Here is a 20,010-nt window from a genome sequence, read left to right as displayed (position 1 = left end):
AATGGAAGACTCAGCAATAAGAGAAAAGCAGAGTTGAAAAGCTTGACGATATCAAGATCTTAAAACAAACTAAAACGAGACAGTAATATTTTATTTTACCATTTCAAGACAGTAGACCAGATGCTTCATTTTCTATGTGTAAGTTGTTCGTAATTCTTCATCTCCTTCCCAGAGCCTACACTGCCCTTAGCAAGCCCTGCGCTAAGTCTTATACAAACCTGCATTCCAAAGATACAGGCTATTCTAATTGCACATCGTATTCCTTCCAAACAGAGGGATGCAACTTCTGTGTCATCACAGTTCTGCAAGCCAACACTGTAAGCTGCCAGCAATGGAGTCCATACAAGCTAAAGAAAGAAAGAAACTAAGCTCAGAAGTCTATTATGATTTTAACCCAAACACTAGGTAACTGAAACCAAATATACCCAAAGAGTCCACCTGTTGCATTACCTAACTCTTTACAGTAATTTTCCACTTTTACCCATGCTTAAAACTCTTAGCAATGAAGATAGGAGAACTTCACACTCACTTTGAACATGGGTCTGACATGATCCAGATGAGTGGCACTAGTAAAAGGAGCCTTTGCATGGCTTACAGCCTCCATGAGGGCTTTAGCCGTTTTAGCCATTTGTTCCATCTCCAAGTTGTACAACAATCTCCGCTGCTTTTCATTAGCTACACCTAAGGGCAACATCACACAGTGTGCATTGGTTTCTTTTTTGTGAAATCATGTTCCACGTCTTCACATAGAGCATCACAAAATGTTAAAGGTATTACAAATGAAATCTAAAGATAAAAAATCTTCCAGAATGTTAGAACTGAGGAGGCTGTCATAGGTTGCAAGTAAAGAACTCCAGCACTAAAACCCACAACCCAACTTAAGACTTTATTCTATCCAAAATAACTAATTCAGCCCTTTATTATATGCCACATGTTATGACCTAATCATTGGAAGTCAGAGAGGCATACTCTATTAAGTCACTTCACCTGTAAAAATGGATGGAAGATCCTTCATCTTCTTAGCCTGACATCCTCAGAAGAAAACTAGCCCTCACTAACTTGATAAATAAATTAATAACTTAGTGTTTCTTTACCCTTATAGTAACAGTTGCAACTTCCATTTTCAAGCAAAACAATTTCATTGCTATTTTGATCTAGGAGACTTGCAAATAGCATGGAAAACACTGAAAAAACCACTATGCTGAAGACTCAGAAGTCACTGATTTGAATTAAATCAATACCAGTTATTCTGAGTAAAAGCAGAGTACAGCTGGGGATCCTGGTTTCTAGTGAACACTACATACAGAAGTCCTCATTTGGTCTAGATGAGGATAGGTGACTACAGACCATGACAAACTCTCTGATCGCTCTCTTTTTCAAACATTATCACAAGGACTGTGGCACTTACCAGCCTCTGAACTATGACGTGCTACTGATAGGGAGACAAAAAAACCCAACACAAAACAAATCCCCACCTGTTGTCTAGCACATAAAAACAAGAAGTTAACTTGCAAAGTAAGTGCCACCTTCAGTTATTCTACCATCTTCCCCCCACACTTCCGCTTCAAAAAAAACCCCAAATCTAGTTTCCAGTGCCTCTCTGCAACGGTGCCAGATGCACTTACACAGCTATGTTTCCATCACAGCATTGTTACTTAACTGAGCCAGTTTCATTCCAAATATCTATACTAGCCATTCTGAAAGTAATTTATGTACTGCACAACACATTTTCAAAAAGGGATCTGAACTCCCACTACACCATCCTGAAAGTTACTGCAATAGTTCAAGAGCATTGTGGTCTTTCAGTTTCTAGTTCCTTCTTACTTGGTTTACTACACTTGGTTGTAATTGCATATTCTTTTGTCTCTTTCATTGCAATTTTCTTTCCTTCTATTTCTTCATAGATTGTGGATAAATACTCTACTGGCAGGTCTTTACTGTCATTGATTCCTCGATTCATTTTAATGTATTGCTCCTTTGTCATTTTATTCTTTACCTGTAAAAAAGAATGGAAGTTAGATATCAGATTTTGAATGCAAGTTTCAGGGAAATTTGAACCTCTACAAGTTTGCTTTTTTAATTTCTACCTGTGGACTGTGCAAGTCTGTAGTCAGCATTATAATAGAGTATGCCAAAACATAGGCAGTGTCAGCACTAGCAAATAGTGTTTGCCTAAGGGAGGAAAAAAAAACAAAACAGGTTTTTAGAGCCCTAATTCCTCAATCCATTAACTCTATTTCTACATGCAAGAAAAACACCCAGAAGTGCTATGCAGTCAACCAAAGAGCTAACAGAGCCTGAAATTAGTCTTTAGAAACGCATGAAGCCCTGAGTGTTTTAAAATGCAAATAAAAAGGGAAACAATATAAAAGCATCTTCTTCACAATGTTGAAAACTAGCAATGACTGGAATTTTCAAGTACCTTCCCAAAAGATTATACATTATCCTTTTTTGGGTAATCCTACAAAAGGTAAAGAACAGCTTATTTTTCACTCCCAGGGTTTCATAAAGAACTATACAAAACCAACCCAGTGAGGCACCAACTGGACTGAGGAATAGGAACCAATTAAGCCTGAACACCTAGTTAAACTTCAATGCTAGTTTATTAGATTAGAAACAATAGCAACACTGCCTTCTTGACGCCAAATAACATATATACATTTTGTTCAACGTCTAACAGGCAAACAAAAACATGTGTAACATCTTATTAGCTATTTATGCCATATATTTTGAATTTTATCAATTGCTACTTCTTATTACTGTTGTTTACACTTGACCGATCTACATTTGTTTTAAAACAGAACAGCTTATACAGAGACAATTGAACATACTTAGGGCATTGCTGTTCCAATAATTCATTCTAGCAAGTATTTCAGATTTAATGAAATGCCAGCACTGGGATACTTTCTATCCAAAGTTTCCATTTCACCTAGCTGCTGAAGAGGGTCAGCACCTGTATTAGCAACAAGATCTGCTCCTCACGCAAGTCTGTAGAAGTTCCTGACCTAGTATGAGTGTGAGCTGCACCTTGCCCCTAACGGCCACAAACAATACAGCCATTCTTCAGGCACTTCTCCAATACAAAGGTTTTGAATTACCGTTGGTTGCATTCAATATATCTAGCAGCAAACTTCTCCATTAATCTATCAATCTTCTGGGCTTCACCTGGCAGACGAAAACCTTCCAGAAATATACGCAGAGCAGAGACAAAGTCTTTTCCACAGAAATCAAGCTGGTCTACATAAGCGTACATCACTTCCTTGTTAAACTTGTTGCTTTCCCCAAGAAATTCCCCTACCTGAGTCTAAAAACACAAAAGACGGTTATTAGTGTGTAATCCAACTGCCAACTTTGCAAGAAAATTTATAGTACAAGAATTGCACAGCTGTCAGTTTTGTAAGACTGATACACTTCACTGAGCAGGCAGAGCAACCGTTAGAGGGATGACAAAAAACCAGTGTCATTAGAAATGCCTTTAGTCTGCATATTCTTGCTTCCCTCACTTCCCAAGGCAAGATGTGCATTACTGTAGAGCCAAGGAAAGCTGAACTTGTGCCCAATTTCACATGCAGAAGAGAATGCTTTGCCACTGCAGTACATTATATTCCTTTGCTGGCAAGATACTACTAATGCAGATATAGATAAAATGCATGTTCCCATTTATGGGGAATCCCTTCAGCACCTCATTGTAAACACAGCTACTTTACTAAAAAGCCTGGGACGGCAAGTAAGTAGAAAGTAGCATTGGTATTAAGTACCTTCATTAGAACCCTTACACTTTCAGTTATCTATTAATGAAATATGAAATGAAGAGTGAGTGCATACAGACATCAGAAGAGAGGGGAGAAGATGATAGGGGCAAAAGTATTCATTATCTTATGTTGCATTTCATCTTACAGAACAGAGGCGTTCTTCTTGGTGCAAAAATTGTGCAATGTCCTCTGCTGTAGTGCCAAGCATTCCCTGTTCCTGTAGATATTGTATTCCTCTCTTTGGTTTTTTATTAAACCTATTCAGACAAAAACATGGGGAAATTGAGACATACAACTGAAACGTCACAGCCTATAAAATTTTAGTTTTATAGAGCCCTTCTAAACCAAAGATTCTGTGCTGTAGCTCTGTATCTCTCTTCTAGTTAGAAAAAAGTCAAAGAATAGTTAATACATTTGTTGCACATATCACTCCATAGGCTACATCTCATAAGGTACATTCAGTTGCTGATAAGCTTAAAAGTTATTGCTGGAAAACTTACTTAAAACCTGACCTTTTTGAAATATTAAAAATTAGAGAATTTCTATGAAATGTTAAAAATGTTGCAGCTTAAGGCCTTCTTATAGCATTTATAGGCATAAAGATCTTCAAACTAATGAAAAAGTAGTAAGGCATAGCTCGACAATGATTTAATTCTCCAAACTCAATGAAAGACAACAAATGGTGTAAGAGCTGTAAGACAACATTAAGCCTGCCTGCTCAAATCAATTTTTTCCTAGGTATAGACACACGTTCCCCTCTTGTGTGGCTGAACCAGCACAAAGGAAAGCTGTGAAACCACCCTCCACTCCATCTAAGATTTTACCGAATTCCTTTTAACTACAATAGCCTCCAGTGTTAGCTTTTGACAACAGCAGGCAAGAGTCTTCAGCATTAAGATCAATTTGTAAGTGTCCCTAAAGGTTTGACGGTGTAAGACCATAAGAAACAATACAGTTGTACCCACAGGTTTTTTTATTAGTGAACTTTTATATTCCTGTCATACTGGACTTACAGTTCTATCCCATGTTCAATTATTTCCTTTTGTTGCTTGATGACTTCAAATTGCTCAGGATCATCTGGGACAGCAGTCTGGGTACCAACACTTCCAACTCCTGACGACACAGTAGAGTCCAAGGAACTGACACTACTCCGTCTCCCTCCACTCTCAAGGCATTTACCTTCAGCCATTTCCTGTTCAGATTGTTTATATGAACCTATTTATAAACAGGGCAAGACTTAAGTTATCCTGTTCAGTCAAAAGCTTTTAGTTACAAAACTTTTTAGTAGAAATTTATGAGTCAATATTTTTATTTTATCACGTATACTTTTTGGCAGTCTACACTACATGAAGATGCTATATTGATGTAATTCTAAAATAATCCAATAAAAGGTAGAGAAGAGCAGCAGCAGCTGCTATGGAGAAATTGTGCTTCAACTTAGTAACTGCAAGATTTGTTACATGTCTTGCTCTACATAAGCCAACTTTTATAGTGTGGACAATGGCCTGGCTAAAGCTCTTAAACAGAACCTGGTTATTTGAACCAGACAGTTGGAGAGTTGGTTACTGCAACAGCATTAACAATTGTTTATAAAATACTTCATTTGTATAAACAAATCATTATGTAAAAACATAGCATCCACACTTCTGGAGTAGCTTCTAAACACTGAATAAACACAAGCACAAACTTATTAAACAAAATAGTCTCTCCATAAGGAAACAACCTTACCCAAGCTAGCCTGATGATTGGGGTTCACATAAAGGTCTTTGCTCCATTCTACCATACATTTTAAAATAGAAACCAAACATTCAAGTCCTTTTTTCCTCAGGCTTAGTTCCTTCAAAAAAAAAAAAAAAATTAAAAAAAATAATCACCCAAACAAAAAAAACAAAACAACAACAAAAACCCTCAAAAAACCCAAAGTGATATATATATGTCCACAAGTTTTTAGAAGGCATTACATCACACCATTCAAACCTTAGAAAGTTCATCAGTTAGGGAGAATCTATTGGTTATAGGAAGTTTCTGCCCCTTGACTATTTAGGTTGGATACATCCGGGCCAAAAGCAACCATAACCAGACTGACACACATATTCCAGCTGTTTTAAGCAGATGGTCTATTGACAACTGATGAGCACAACTAAAGAGCAATATACACCAAATCCTACATGCAGCCCTGTTGTTGTATGAATGATTATGACCATGCAGTAAGTCTCTATAGTGTCAGATCTCTCCACAAGCAAGACAAGCGTCTTACTATCTTAGCTGTACAGCTGAAACAAAGGTCTCCTGGTTTTTACTTCCATTTTCTGGTCAAAGGACCATGGGGGAGGGGGGAGAAGCATGAGGTGCACTCAGTTCCGAGATCAACACTGGCACTAAGTTCACTTCAGCCCTGAAAGCCATTAGGCTGGGCTAGAAAAACAGTGCTGTAGGACAAGGCCAATACCAGAAATAACTCCTCCTGCTGAAAGCAGTCTATACTCCACCCTTCCTCTAATGACTGGGAAAGTATAATATTAAAAATAAAATACTTGTGGTGTAGATACAGCACAAAATGTTTGTGCAAAGCAAACACAAGATGAAGCTACTGCCGGTTCATATACCCCAGAAGGGAAGTCATTTGAGTAAGGCAGAGAAAGGGTCATTTGCTTCTCTCTCCCATGGCAGACCAACAAAAGAGCCCAGAACCAGCCTAGCATCACAATGCAAATATACATCAAAATCACAAAGTAAATTAATCGTACTGCTTCAGCATCCAATTGCAAAATTGGCTAACTAATAAAGTAAGCAACATCAGTACATTAAGAACATGAACCACTGGAAATATCAATAATGATGCACCATTTATGGAAAAAAAGGTACCTTACCTTCAAAGGTGTTTTTCTTACCTGTAAAGGCGTCATTCCCAACTCATGCCCACTTCGTCCCTGTGCGATTTTGGACAAATCATTTACAAGGCGTTCAAATATATTAGCAGCGTTTAAATCACAATCATAGTTAACATAAATATCCACTACACACTGGGCATCTTGAAAATAAAAGAAAACGCAAGTATTAGGATTCAGTGTAATAGCATTTTTAAAAGGAATCAGCCAGCTGGAGCAGTCAGTGGGGACGAATCCAGACATTTAACCGAAGCACTACAGGATCAAATTCAATTTTTCACACTTAAAAATTACATGTGGCATTTGCCTTCAAAGTAATTTTCATCTGCTGCCAGAGGAAGTGACTGCTTTTCACAACAATGGAAATACCTGCACAAATTCTAGTTAAAGTCTGAATCACCATCCATTTGTGTTCAAAGGAGCTTGAAGAAGTCTCTAGAATATTCAGGAAGATCTCTTTGAAGAACACCTGCAAAATAAATGAGGTAAAGGACTTGATGATCCTAAATTTATTAGAACCATGCCAAATGTACAAATTCTTTTCTATTCAGTAATGCCTCTTGAAGAGTATCATCTCATGCATATTAGAATTTGAATACAGTAGTAATATACTAGTTTAGTAAGCAAACAAAACTAAGACATTGACTTCTATCTTTCAGCTGGCGTTTTATCAGTACAGTATTTTTATTTGAGAACTAGAGCATCATACAAATGCTAGATAAAAGTCTCTCACCTCAATCTGCATTTTCAAATGGGTCTTAAAATTCGAAAGCAGCGTGAGAAAGATGGCAAGAGAGAGCTCAAATACATCAGGAACAGAAGAGACTCCATTTTTAGATAATGCTACACAAAGATATTGCTTGATTGCATTGATGAACATTTCATGTGTCCTGAAAACTGGACCAGCATTCTGCAGTACTGACAGAAGAAGCTGGAGAGACACTATCTTAGAACGCAATTCATGGGATCTAGAAAAAAATTCAAAATTAAATATATTTTTATTACATTTCTGAATACATACTTGTATTCAGCATGACCACTATGGCATTTCTTCCACGTCAAGAAGAAATGACTGCTCTTTTAATTCATTTCAAGGCACAGCACAGGAGGGGTAGAAATCAGCCTGCAAGTGATTTTGGACAACATCTACCATCTTAATTCGGAGATTTTCCAGGAGTATTAACATCTTAGACTAGGATAATAGATGCAACTCAGTGCTACTAAGACGCATTCTCCCACTCCCCCATCAAAAACTCACAAATACTATAGTCAAGGCCACTTCAACTGATAAAATTAATAAGCCTGTTACAAAAAAACCCCACAACCCTGAAGTATTAAGTTTTTAATAATTTGAAGCAAGTTTCAACCCTAGATTCATCAAACTAATTGAAATAAGGGCCTGACAAGTGAATTTTGAATACTTGGTTTACTATACAGCAGCTGCTTAACTGTCTCCAAAAGCTACCTGAAAAGGATAATGTGTAATAACTACAGTCTCATTACTTGGGATCTGGTGGTCCATCACCAAGTGGCTTCATTGAGAGCTTGCACAACGACCTGAACACAAGGAAGGCATCCTTTTGTAGAACATGGGAAAATTTGGAAGCAGCTTGATGTCCAGATACATCTGTTTCCTTGAGAGCAAGAAACACATTAGATCGTCAGTGAGAGAAAGGAACAGAGCAATTAAGAAGATTCCACAGCTCCTCTGAGAATTAGCTACAGATTAAGAAAAAACTGTATATTTGGCAAAGTTTAAACTAAACCTGAACCTGCAGGTGATCTGGATCTTTTCGCACATGTTGACAGACTCTTCCCCTCCGCCCCCACCCTGTATTAAAGTACAAATAACATAATCAATTTTGGAACAGTTGTTTTCAGTATCTACTTAAATTGCAGTTGCTGCTTCCTTTTTGAAGCTAAGCAGGACACATACATTAAAGCTTCTGTCCTTTCCCTCCCCAAAATCCCACTGTATTAGTTGGCATGATAAAAACATATCACCTTTCCTAAATATACATTAGCATTCAGTGAAGTTATTTACCAGATTATCAGTGGAGGAAACAGATTGCCTGTCATCTGGAATCCCGTTTGTTTGTACATTTTCATTACTAGAGCCAGAAAGAGCAATATCAGCAGTCTCTAATGCAGGTAGAGCCTTAACTGTTTCTGTTACTTGCTTTTCTTCCGCCACTAAATGGGAAAAAGTAAAATCGATTAAAATCACCCATTGAGCTTTTTTATCCCATGACTTTGTGAAGCTCTACAACCAAGCAGAATAGAAGCAGCACTGGTAAACTAAAGTTTCTTGGCTACCAGCAAAAGAAGAATATTGAAACAATAAAAACCTGTTCTTACTGCCTTAGTAGGTGTTCTTGACAAGATACTTAGTAACACAAAGAACTTCCATGCTTTTATAATTACAGGAATAAAAGTTTGGCAATACACATGCATCTATTTTACTTCAGAAGATTTTGTTACCTTTCACAGCTGACGTGACCACATCTTCCAAGATGCCTTTAACCATTTCATTTCCTCCATCAGTTGTTTCCTCTAATGAAACACACAAAGAGATAATTTTCAATTTAGTACTTTTGTTTAGGAAGAAGATGGAAAGGAGATACATGACAGAAGCAGAAGGTTTAAAAATTAAAGATTTTCTTTAGTAGTTCTCCTCTAAAGCCATTTCCAAGAAGTCATACAAAAACATTTATTGATATTATTTCCATTGTTTATAATAAAACACTGATATTTTTAATGCAGTGATTTTGTCATTTGCATTTATCAACTGTTATGAACTTTTAGTTTTGGAATACCCTACATTCCTAATTTGGATACAGTATATGCTTATGATAAGGTCTTCATAAGACACATTATTTTTACCACAGGACTTCAATTACCTGAAAGCAATTCTGTCACTTCCCATGTACCGTGATTATTCTATTCCTTTCCTTCCCATTTAAACAATCTAATCAAGTCAAATCCCATTATAATTCTATATACAAAAACTATATATAGTTGCACTAGAATTCTAGGGAAAACATGAGCCTTTCTTCAATGGTTATAATGTTGTAGACAAGCTAAGGATGGCCTGTATACTCTGAATAACTACTGAGAAAACACAAGCATGAGTTGAGCCAATATCCCCAGTCAGTTCTCCCCAAAATAGCCTAAAAGAGCATTTTCCAATAGGAACATTGTAACTGAAAGCAATAGACACAACCTATTCTTGTTCACCTGATGCTGAAAGAGTCAGATCCTGCTCCAACTTCACCTCTCCATTTTCTGCCCTCTCAGGCTCACCGTTTGTTAATTCCACACTTACAGGAACAGTGGGTTTGCCTTCCTGATAGCCATGCTTTAACTGACCAATCTTCGGAGACTTGGACACCACTTGAATTGCAGGAGACTGGGATTTTTGCTGATTTGTTTTTTCTATTTCTCTGGATTCTTGTATCTTGAAAAACCAATATGAAAAAGTTAATCTAAGGCACAAAACATAAGGGAAAACAGGTATCTCTGATGACTGATGTTCCTTTGTGAATTCACGAGTTAACAAGAAAAACAGTGATGATATCACTTGGCCAGTCAAATTAAAAAGATGCTCTTCATGCTTATTTTAAAAGCATCCCATCACTTTTTTATACAAAGCCATTTAGCAGAAAGTACAGTGTGAAACCTTGTTATCAGCAAAAAGCTTCATATTTTATTTTTAATCAGTCAGTATGCTTCATTGCAGGATTTGACAATTTTTTTAAAATTACAAATCAATAGATATCCAACTACAATGACAGACCCATTAAAAATAATTTTAAAAAAGTTTTCTGTTCATTTTTCAAGCCTAAACATTTGAGACAAGCAAAAGTAAGTTACGTACAGCTTGATTTTCCATCCGTGTAAAAATGACATTTAACATCTGCGTAAGGGTAGCTTTGGCAGTTGTCTGATTAATAAGATTTTTACTGGCCAGATAGATGTTGTAACATGTTCTAACAGTCTGAAGAATTGTTCCTTCATGGATTTCTATATATGGAGATGTTACTGCAGTGAGGAGAGCCTGAAAAAGTCCACAGCACAGTAAAAATGAAATCTAAGCAGGTAGGCAGCAATACACTTCATGCAGGTCTTCCATAATAATCACTGCGTTTGTTATGAAACACGTGTATCTGTTTATAAGACTTTGTAAGGAACTTCTAGTTCTCTGAAACAAGATTTCAAATCAAAGAAAGTTTAACAGAACTTCCACATATCTCTGTTCTCTCCTGAGCTGTTTAAGTGTTTTATCACAACTAGTTTTCCACTAAGGAAGATATTCCATCTCCACATGAAACAGTTATCATTATATTCTATGGCTTAATTTCTGTGAAAAGGCTAATTGCTCTACACCACCATCAAATTAGATTACTAGCAGGTTCACCAATTTCCAACCTTGGTCTTGGTAGACCAAGTAGATTTCAGAACCAGAACACACAGCACTGGGACTACTATGCTTCACTGAGAGCATATACTGCAGATGGGCTAGAGCAGCAGGCCATGATACTGCATCAGAGTTACAGTGCCTTCAGCTGAAAGCTGATAGCAATTCAGTGGCCTAATGAATGTGGGCATTACTAGCCTAGAAGATGAACATGCAGCTGTCTGCAAGATAAAGTACCCAGGCCATGGATCATCCCAGAAAGAAGGACAAACATTTATAAATGATTCCCTTATGTTCTGCTTCACCAAGAGGAAATACATTTCACATACCAAGTCTGACCTGGTGACAGCCTCCCTAAATTCAATGACATATCTAACAGTGTAAGAAATGGAGAAACTGGGCCTTAAGCAGTGCTTCGCATTAAATTTTTTTTAGTTACAAAATCAGAGAAAGCAAATTAACATTGCACCAAACTGAACCAAATAAAATACCTTAATTATCTGCAACTGTACTCCTTCATCTGTTTGAGGACCCTGAAAGCAATTGCAAATGGTTTCAACTATTCGGTCAATCAGTCGTTTTCCAGGAGCTCCACTGTCTGGAGCATTGCCAGTGATATGTCCATATGCAATGAGTTTCTGCGTAGAAAGAATGCAGGTTAGAAAACTGTATACTGTTAACTAAAATACAGTAAGTACATCATAAAAAGGGGGTTTTAGACAGTATACCTCACTTAACCAGTTTTAACACAAAAATTTAACACCATCAATAGTCTGGTTACCAAATACTTGGACTGTTCACACATCTAGACAAAACAAATTTAGTAAGTGATACATAAGCTTTTTCCACCCAGACCTATTGTAACCAGACAAAATTTTTTAACATCAAACTTTCTACCTATTAACAACAGAAAGGTTCTGCCCTTAAGGTGAATTTGTTTTTTCTGTAAGAATCTAAGGAGGATCAAGGTAGAAAGACTCCAGAGTTTGACCTCCCATCACATCAGCACTACAAGAAACACCATGGTAAATATTCCTTTTAGAGCACCACAGATGAAACATCTTTACTGAATAATGTAAGCATTCATGAGCTTCAATAAAGGCTTGGTTCACTATAAAACAACACACACACATTTCTGACTGACAAGATGCGCTGTCAGCCCAGTCTGATAATAACCTATTTTGCATGGTTTATGCATCTAGGTAGCCATAATGGGTACCTTCACCACTGTATGTACTCCGGACAGTATTACTTCTTCACTCTAAGAATGCCAACATCACACAAGATTTTTGTAACTGCATGTTTCTCCATTTCACTCTGTCCAAGTTTAAACAGAACAGTTACCTGTAAACAATCCAGTGAAGTACTGACAATGCGTGGAGACTTTGACTGGCACGCCAGTTCAAACGGGAGGAAATACTTATCTGCTTCAATGAAGTTTGCTTTTGGTGGAGCAGCAGTGCCTTCTCTAGGTCAGATAAGAAGGGTTATTAATTCTTCTAAACATGTATATCACAGCAAACTACGCTTCCTCCTCTTCTAAATTTAAAGCTGAATGGTACATAGTGGTATACAAATGTAATGCAAGTTTCTCTCACAGATACTTTTAAAATAAAGTTCAGCTTTCTTTAAAAATCAGTATCACATCTTAACTTTTTCATACTTTCTTAAACTTAACTCTTCCCTCACTACACTCCAACACAGTCCCGCTACCTGAAATACTGGGAACTCCTACACAACTTAAATGATAAATCTATCAAAGTTATTCTGAATTAATTAAACGGGGGCCATATGATTACTAAGCAAAGAGAAACACATTGGGGGCTCATTTTAAATCACAGCAGAGTGCTGGAAAAGTGTTTTAAAATTTGGATTTAAGTAATATTTAAATTGGTATTCTTGATCTAGGTAGTTAAGAGCATATACTGTCAAACAGAGGACACCTATTGCTCTTTATGATCTCCTATCAGGCTATATTAAGCCCAGTAAAAGGAAGTGAAAAACTAGCATCTTTTAGAAGTTTTGCAATTTTTTCATAGTGAAATTCAGAGGCAGTTATGGCTTGAGTACCCGCATCCACAAACATTGTGTAATTGGAGCACATGGGCCATACCATGTTTTCAGCAGAAAGGTGTGTAACTGGGTATTCACAAATTCATTGCCATAATGTATATACACTCTTACATTTCCACTATCAAATTATTCTGCTTGCTGTTTTATGGCATAGTTTACAGCAATTAATAATTTACCTTTGCTTTTCCAGCTCCGTTTTTATTTCATCTGGAAGAAAGAAAAAATATTCAAAGGATTTAACACCCAACATAAGTTATTGTTACCAATAACACAAATAAGGAAAAATGCAATAAAGCAAAGCTGTTTCAAACCAGAAGTCTTACACTTCAGTATTTGCTATTCCTTTCCTGTAACATCTTCAGCTTCAGAGATCGTGGACAGTTACACCACTTATTGGAAGGCATATCTCTCAACTTCTACATGAAAAGACTAATTTTTCCAAACATTCTTAACAAGAGATATCTTTAGAAAACAGGTATAGTATGCAATTTTTATTCAAGAGTAAGTCTACATCAGAGAGCTCAGGTCTGCAGAAGTCTAAGCCACTGCATAAACCATTAGTTCAATGCATCAGACCTTCCTGTTAACTACAATGCTAGTTAGCCTGCTTTTCTTAAACCTCACAATATGACATCAGCTGAACAAACTCACAAGAGATAAGAAATCTTAAATGCATGGTGTCATTTTGCCAGCAGAGCTTTTTTTTTTTTTTTAAATTACATTTTTAAAGGGAGCTTCTTATAAAACTAAATATAGGAGGGGGAAAAAAAAAAAAAAAAAAGTGTTTCTTTCTCATTTCTATTGCATACAGCAGCAAATCCCAAAGATGCTAGTATGGCTTTTTGAGGATTTCTAAAATGTCACTATGGTGCACAATACAGACCAGAACTGCACTACACCAGACATGGCATAAGCACATACTGTGAAAACTGACAAAAAATATCAGTAACAGCACATGCAGTAAGGCTGCACAGCTACAACCATTCGTAACACCGTGTGGAATCTTGTCCATTCCACCCTATTTCACACATCTGCAAATTATCATGCCTACAAAACTTGTTGCAACTGCAAAGTTATTAGAAACTGATCATTCACTCAATACTTGTTCTCCACAACTCTGGAGAGGCACCATTGTCTGGGATTAGATGTTCAGAGTTCAGATGATTTCAGTGCTGCCTGTGAACATCAATAATTTCTTCTGTCTCAGAAGCATAAATACACAAAACATACTAACAAACAAGGACTGTAACAAACACGTTACAGGTTTTTGCACTGTTGTATTGTTCAATGAATGTTGCAAGAATTAATCCTTGCAGAGTATGCCTATTTTGTAACATTAGTACCCCTATTTTATAGGGAAAATGGAAGCAAAATGTGGAGGAAACCTGCAGTTGCAAGCTGTGAGTGATAAGCTAAAACCAGGACTGGGACTTGCTATTCTGTCTGCCATAGTCATTAATGAAAGCCAACATAGCCAGCAGTCAAGAAAGAAGCAGTATGACATTCGTTAGCAGTAAGTAATGTAACAAGAACTGAAGAAACATTATCCACCGTATAGCCAACAAAAGAACAGACAACAGAAATATTGACGAGTCTTAGCCTTAAGGAGACATGATCGTGCCCATCTTCACTGATAGTTATATTAGATCTTCCATTGGAAAAATATGTAAGAATAGCATCCCGTATTAGAACAATGACAATTTCACTCTCAGAAATACTCCATAAAGTAATAAATAAATAAATCTAACCAAGGCTTGACCAAGTTCCCCACAATTTTATTTAATAAAGGCTTTTCTAAAGCCATGTAAAAATATCTGCACCACAACAGTATTTTAATAGATAATGCTGGCAGAAAAGAATAAATGAAAGGACAAGAGCAAGTTACAGGCATGCTTCTGCTACTGATTGCATCAAAATAGTTCGGAAGTCTGCACATTTTAAGCGCTCATCTGGTGGTCTGACCACTGAAAGTGAGTGAAACAGAAATTGTTGCCTAAATGAAGTCTGTTGCCATGATCAGCTTGCCAAGCCCTGACCAGGCACAGGCAGCTTCCAGAAACCTACTGTCACTCTCCTCTTCCAGTCATAGGATTAAGGGGCACAGCTAAATTCCCTTCCACAGCTACAGAACACAGTCTGAATTTTGGCCAATGTCTGGTCATCACAGCACAACGCTGTCCCTTCACTTGGCGTTTTTAGTACTGGAGCTACCTGCTACTTCTAAGGCCAGAATGTATCAGCATACATCATATCTACTTCAATCAGAAACATCTTCAACTCTGGGCACTATGTGTGCTGCCCACTCAATGCAAGCCTTTCAGCATTCCTACCAGGCAACACAACTGGAATAACAAGCAAGGCCTTGCAGCAATCTGGCCATAATAAAAGCAGGATGAAGCTCATGCTGAAACTATCTGCCTTTCTACATTAGATGGATGGTTTAAGTTTGCTTATATTGAAAACCATATATTAAAATGGAGGAAATAGTTGTCTGCCTGCTATTAGATGCATCCTATTTTAACGTGCAATCAAGTTTGTCTCAGTGGAAGCAAACTAGTTCCTGTGCAGAAAATGGCATAGCTTGCGTTCGCACAAGGACACATGCAATGTCTTTCCATAGCATGTCAGAACACCAGACAGCAGTGCCAATACAAACACATGGAGCAGCAGCAAAAGCCTCCCTTCCCCCAAACCAGTAAAGTCTACTGCATTGCCTAATTCCAGGCTGCCTTAAACTTAAATAAAAAAAAAATCCAACACCCACATTTATTGATTCTATCGATCTATAGAGAACCGTTTAGAAAAGGCTGCCACAATGAAGCAACGCTACCTCCTCTTTGCCCCAGTGTTCTCAAAACATGCTAGCCAAGAGGCTACTAAACTAAGAAACACAAACTTTAGACATCCGTCATTTATATCCAGGGACTTCTTAAACACACAACTAGATTCCTAAGTGAAGGCATGATTTAAGAGATTATTTTATTAAACTCATTAACAAGCTAACTAAACAAATTCTGTTGTTTACAAAGCTTGAAGATATGTACGTGGCAGTCAAAGAAGGTCACATAACCAGGTTGTCTGCACAGTATGTCATTAAAAACAGTCCTAACAGGGCAAGAGTAGTAGTTTATATGAGAGACCCAGGCACACAATTAGCATTAGACCAATATGAACTGCTGTGATACACACTTGTCTGTGTTCCACTGTAAATTTTTCAGGATTATTTCAGTAGATTTGCTAAGAATCATGTGTGCCTAGACCTCCATGTGAATGCTTATTAAGCAACTATTTTTATACAATACACTGGTTGTCTGTTGAAAACAAGTTTTCTTAAAAACAGTTTTCTAAAGCAGAGCAGAACAGCCGCTCTGTTTAAAAACCTCAATTTCTCCCAATCTCTCCTGGGGCTTACTGGCACCAAGAGTACAGAATACAACCGTTACACCTACTGATGAAGCAAGAGACTGAATGAAGGAATCTATTCAAACTCTGCTTACTCAACATTAACACTGTGTATTTCAAAGGAGGGGGTGGACAGAGCAAAAAAAACCACACCCCAAAACACCACTGGTAACTGATTTTGTTTGTTTTCTTCAACACTTCTTGTGTTTACATCCCATTTGAGCCTATGTTACTTCTCATTTCTACAAAATCATGAAGATATTTTGCAGTCCAAAACTACACAGTATTAGTCCAGTGAAAGGTATACTACTGGGAAAGGAAGATAAAAAAGGGTAAGAACAGTTTAAAATTAGAACGATTAAAACAATTAGAACAGATTAAAATTAGAATGAAAGAATACCTATACTTGCTACATAGGAATAACAACAATTTTCAGTAGTAATTTACTTAAGCTTTCAGGAGTTGAACACATTCAAAATAATAAAGCACCCATGTAAAAGAAAGCAAGACCATCATTCCCACAGTTAGAAATATATTTCTCTGTCTCACCAAACAAAAAATTTAAAGCATATGTAATTAGCAGAAACACCACTGCAGTAACACTACAGCAGAGATTGTAGAAATAGTTGCAGGTTAATTTTTATTAGGTAGTTGTAGAATAGACCAGTTCCTCTCTATTTAGGAAAAAAGATGTATCATAGACTTCCCTAGTACCAAGTGCAGGTATCATTTACACATGACCCGTGCCTGTGTCGACTGGTTTATAAATGGTACAATACCTCCACACTCCATTAAAAGGACCATTGTATAAATAAGACAGCACAGCAAATGGAATTTAGTGAGAAGCAGAAAGAGATTATTCAAAGTATGACATGGAAAAAAGAAAAAAGAAGACAACAGCTGACACAATCACCAGTTTCATAAAGTTAACTTCACATTTCTCTCAAACTGAATTATTTTTACTCAGAGTTAACTGGACTTTTTTATTATTACTCAAAATATGGAAGCTTCTTTCATCCATAACAGTTTGTATAGATTACAAAGTCTGGCCCGAATTCCTCAGACTGCAAGTAACGTTCTTCCCACATTTCCTAGCATATTTACTATTGCGCAGGGCTTGATAATTAGAGCTAACACTTTTGAAACTGAAGTCATAGTCTTAGTTAATATAAAGTATAAAATAAAGTATAAGCTTAATTAAGCTTAAGTGTATGTAAGTAAAACTGATTTTTTCATTTCAGTAAAAAAGAGCTTAACCTAAACAGAATGAAGTTTTGGGAAAAAAAAAATCACATGTAAATAAAAGAAATTGCATTCATGTTGACAACTTAAAATGATACAACATTCACCAAATACAACAGAGATCCTTTAGTACAGTAATCAAGGTCCTGCTATCGCAGGACGGTTGGGCAACAGGTTATCTATTCATGCTGACCTCTGCTTTAGTCCAGGAAAGCACATGGACTTCTTTTTTCTGAGCAAGATTAGCAAAAAATGTCCATCACCACAAGCATTAAACTACCCTCAAATGTACTGTACCTTAAAATATGCAGACATAGAATAGTTATAATCCAACATACAAATGCTAATAGGTGGCTATTGCACAATACCCCTCTCCCAAAATCATAATCTTTGATGTGTTAGCAAACAAAGACCTTCACTAGTCATCTTTCAAGAAAGTTCCCTTTCTCACCCTTTATTTACATAGCAACAAAACAGGTTCCCAGTTCTGTAAATGGGCTGGGTGCATGTTGGGGGAGAAATCAGGAAAAGGAAGTAAGTAGGAAAAGTAGTCTCTAACTGCTGGGGCACACGTGTTATACTACTGCTCACAATGTCAACTTTTAATAATAACAAAAAATACCCTTCTATCTGGTTAGCTTTCTCTGGATATACTATCACTACAATTAGCTCCTACAAATTTCTTGAAGGTAAGGATTGTGGGAAGGAAGGTAAAAACGACAGCTATTTTTCAAGCTTGCTTTCGCAGTGCATTGGACAGAACTTGCATCTGCCTAGTTTCCTTGCATACTCAACCTGCCTTTTCTTCTGTTCTGGATACAGTAAATGTTCCCAAGTTAAAGGAAAAATATTGGTGCAAAGCAACTAAAACTGTAAGCAGTATGTCACTTTTGCAAATTCAGAAAGGCCACAGAAAACTCCAACTGTAAGAGCTATAATTTAGCTTTACCCAGTTTATTTTTTTCCCCTTCATGATCTATCATATGTTCCCAGAACTTTAACACAGAGACCTATATCATCAATTTGTACTTGCAGGGGTTTTCAGGACCAGTCCACCAACTTCACAGAAAGTATTTTCAGTTCTGCAAGACACCACAGGCATTGTATGTATTTGGCTACCCTGCTAACAGTTTTTAGCCAGCCCAGCCACGAGCTGGAGATAAGATGTCAGAAGATTGCTAGTCCTGGAAGATCTGAGACTCTGCAAGTCGAGGGCCTTAAACAGCCAGTCTCCTAGTTCAAAAGTTTACAATTAATTTTCTGAAAATTGGTTCTAAAGTGACAAGCCCCAGCCCCTTTTGCTTCATACCGAGACCAGAACTTAATAAAAAGAGATATCTGGGGGTTTTCCCCTCGTACTTGCTCGTCAGGTATCAGAGAGAGAACTTTCGCCCCACTCCAAAGTCCCGATCTCAGCCAGGGCCGCGGCCGGCAACCTCCCAGCTGGGGGCCCGGGACTCGCTCGCTCCCCGCCGGGGATCCGACGTGGCGGAGGACACCAGCCGGAGCGGGGAAGGGTAACACCGCCTCCCGCCCCCGCCGCACCGGGCCAGCAGGGATTCCTTTCCCCCCGCCGCCAGCGGGACCCTCTGTCATCCCCCCCCACCAGGCCGGGGATGGGTGGCGGCTCCCAGCCTGGCGGAGGCGGGGGAGTCCCGCGGGCCGGGCCGCGCCGCGCCGGTCCGGGCGGACTCACCCAGCGCCACCTGACAGGCTCTCCGCAGCTGTCCGTGCGGGGGCCGCTTCGCCTCCTTCTCCGCCAGGATCTTCTCCAGGGCCCGCGACACAAACATGCTCTTGGTGCGGGCGTCCTGCTCGCGGGCCGGGGGCTGCATGGCGGGGCGGCCCCGCCGCGGGGCGGGGGGGGAGGGGTGTCGCCGGGGCCGGCGCTCAGAGCCTGCGGCCGCGCCGCAGCCCCACCATCCGGAAGAGACGCGCCTCCCTCAGCGGCTGCCACCCCGCCGCCGCCACGGCGCCGCCATATTGGCACCGTCACGTGACCCCGGCTACCACCCCGCCTTCCTGCGACGACCTCCGACCCCTTCCGCGGTTGCCGACGGCGACCGGGCGGCCAGGGGTGGGCGGGGCTCGGGAGGGGGCGGGGTCGCAGGCGGCCCCCTGGGGGCCGGGGCAGGGCCGTGGCGGGAGCCGCCGTGCGAGCTGGGTCCCCGCGCCTCGCCGCTGAAAAACGAACCGCTGCCTGCAACTAAATCAAATTAACGCCACCTCCCCGCAG

General features: G+C 38.8%; 1 protein-coding gene across 3 annotated transcripts in view; it reads right to left on the bottom strand.

The window, feature by feature from the left end:
- ARFGEF2 (ARF guanine nucleotide exchange factor 2) overlaps positions 1-19,770 on the bottom strand; it is a 38,942-nt gene extending 19,172 nt beyond the window's left edge. Inside the window, exons 1-20 of one of the 3 annotated variants that reach the window (XM_075018938.1) lie at positions 19,471-19,770; positions 13,307-13,337; positions 12,402-12,525; positions 11,549-11,695; positions 10,518-10,697; positions 9,878-10,097; positions 9,122-9,193; positions 8,685-8,833; positions 8,144-8,274; positions 7,374-7,608; positions 7,010-7,109; positions 6,644-6,783; positions 5,481-5,589; positions 4,766-4,967; positions 3,898-4,009; positions 3,099-3,304; positions 2,088-2,172; positions 1,825-1,996; positions 530-681; positions 219-347 (exon numbers count right to left, since the gene is read on the bottom strand). In XM_075018938.1, coding sequence (XP_074875039.1) covers positions 219-347; positions 530-681; positions 1,825-1,996; positions 2,088-2,172; positions 3,099-3,304; positions 3,898-4,009; positions 4,766-4,967; positions 5,481-5,589; positions 6,644-6,783; positions 7,010-7,109; positions 7,374-7,608; positions 8,144-8,274; positions 8,685-8,833; positions 9,122-9,193; positions 9,878-10,097; positions 10,518-10,697; positions 11,549-11,695; positions 12,402-12,525; positions 13,307-13,337; positions 19,471-19,609 — 2,835 coding nt within the window. In that variant the 5' untranslated portion in view covers positions 19,610-19,770. The remainder of the gene's footprint in view (positions 1-218; positions 348-529; positions 682-1,824; positions 1,997-2,087; positions 2,173-3,098; positions 3,305-3,897; positions 4,010-4,765; positions 4,968-5,480; positions 5,590-6,643; positions 6,784-7,009; positions 7,110-7,373; positions 7,609-8,143; positions 8,275-8,684; positions 8,834-9,121; positions 9,194-9,877; positions 10,098-10,517; positions 10,698-11,548; positions 11,696-12,401; positions 12,526-13,306; positions 13,338-19,470) is intronic. The other 2 variants (XM_075018920.1, XM_075018930.1) reach the window with 2 other exon arrangements.
- Positions 19,771-20,010: the final 240 nt, after the last annotated feature.

This window comes from Buteo buteo, chromosome 2 (assembly GCF_964188355.1).
Source record: "Buteo buteo chromosome 2, bButBut1.hap1.1, whole genome shotgun sequence".
Taxonomy (NCBI): domain Eukaryota; kingdom Metazoa; phylum Chordata; class Aves; order Accipitriformes; family Accipitridae; genus Buteo; species Buteo buteo.
The sequence above is the reverse complement of the archived record's forward strand: the minus strand, read 5'-3'. Positions and strand labels throughout refer to the sequence as shown.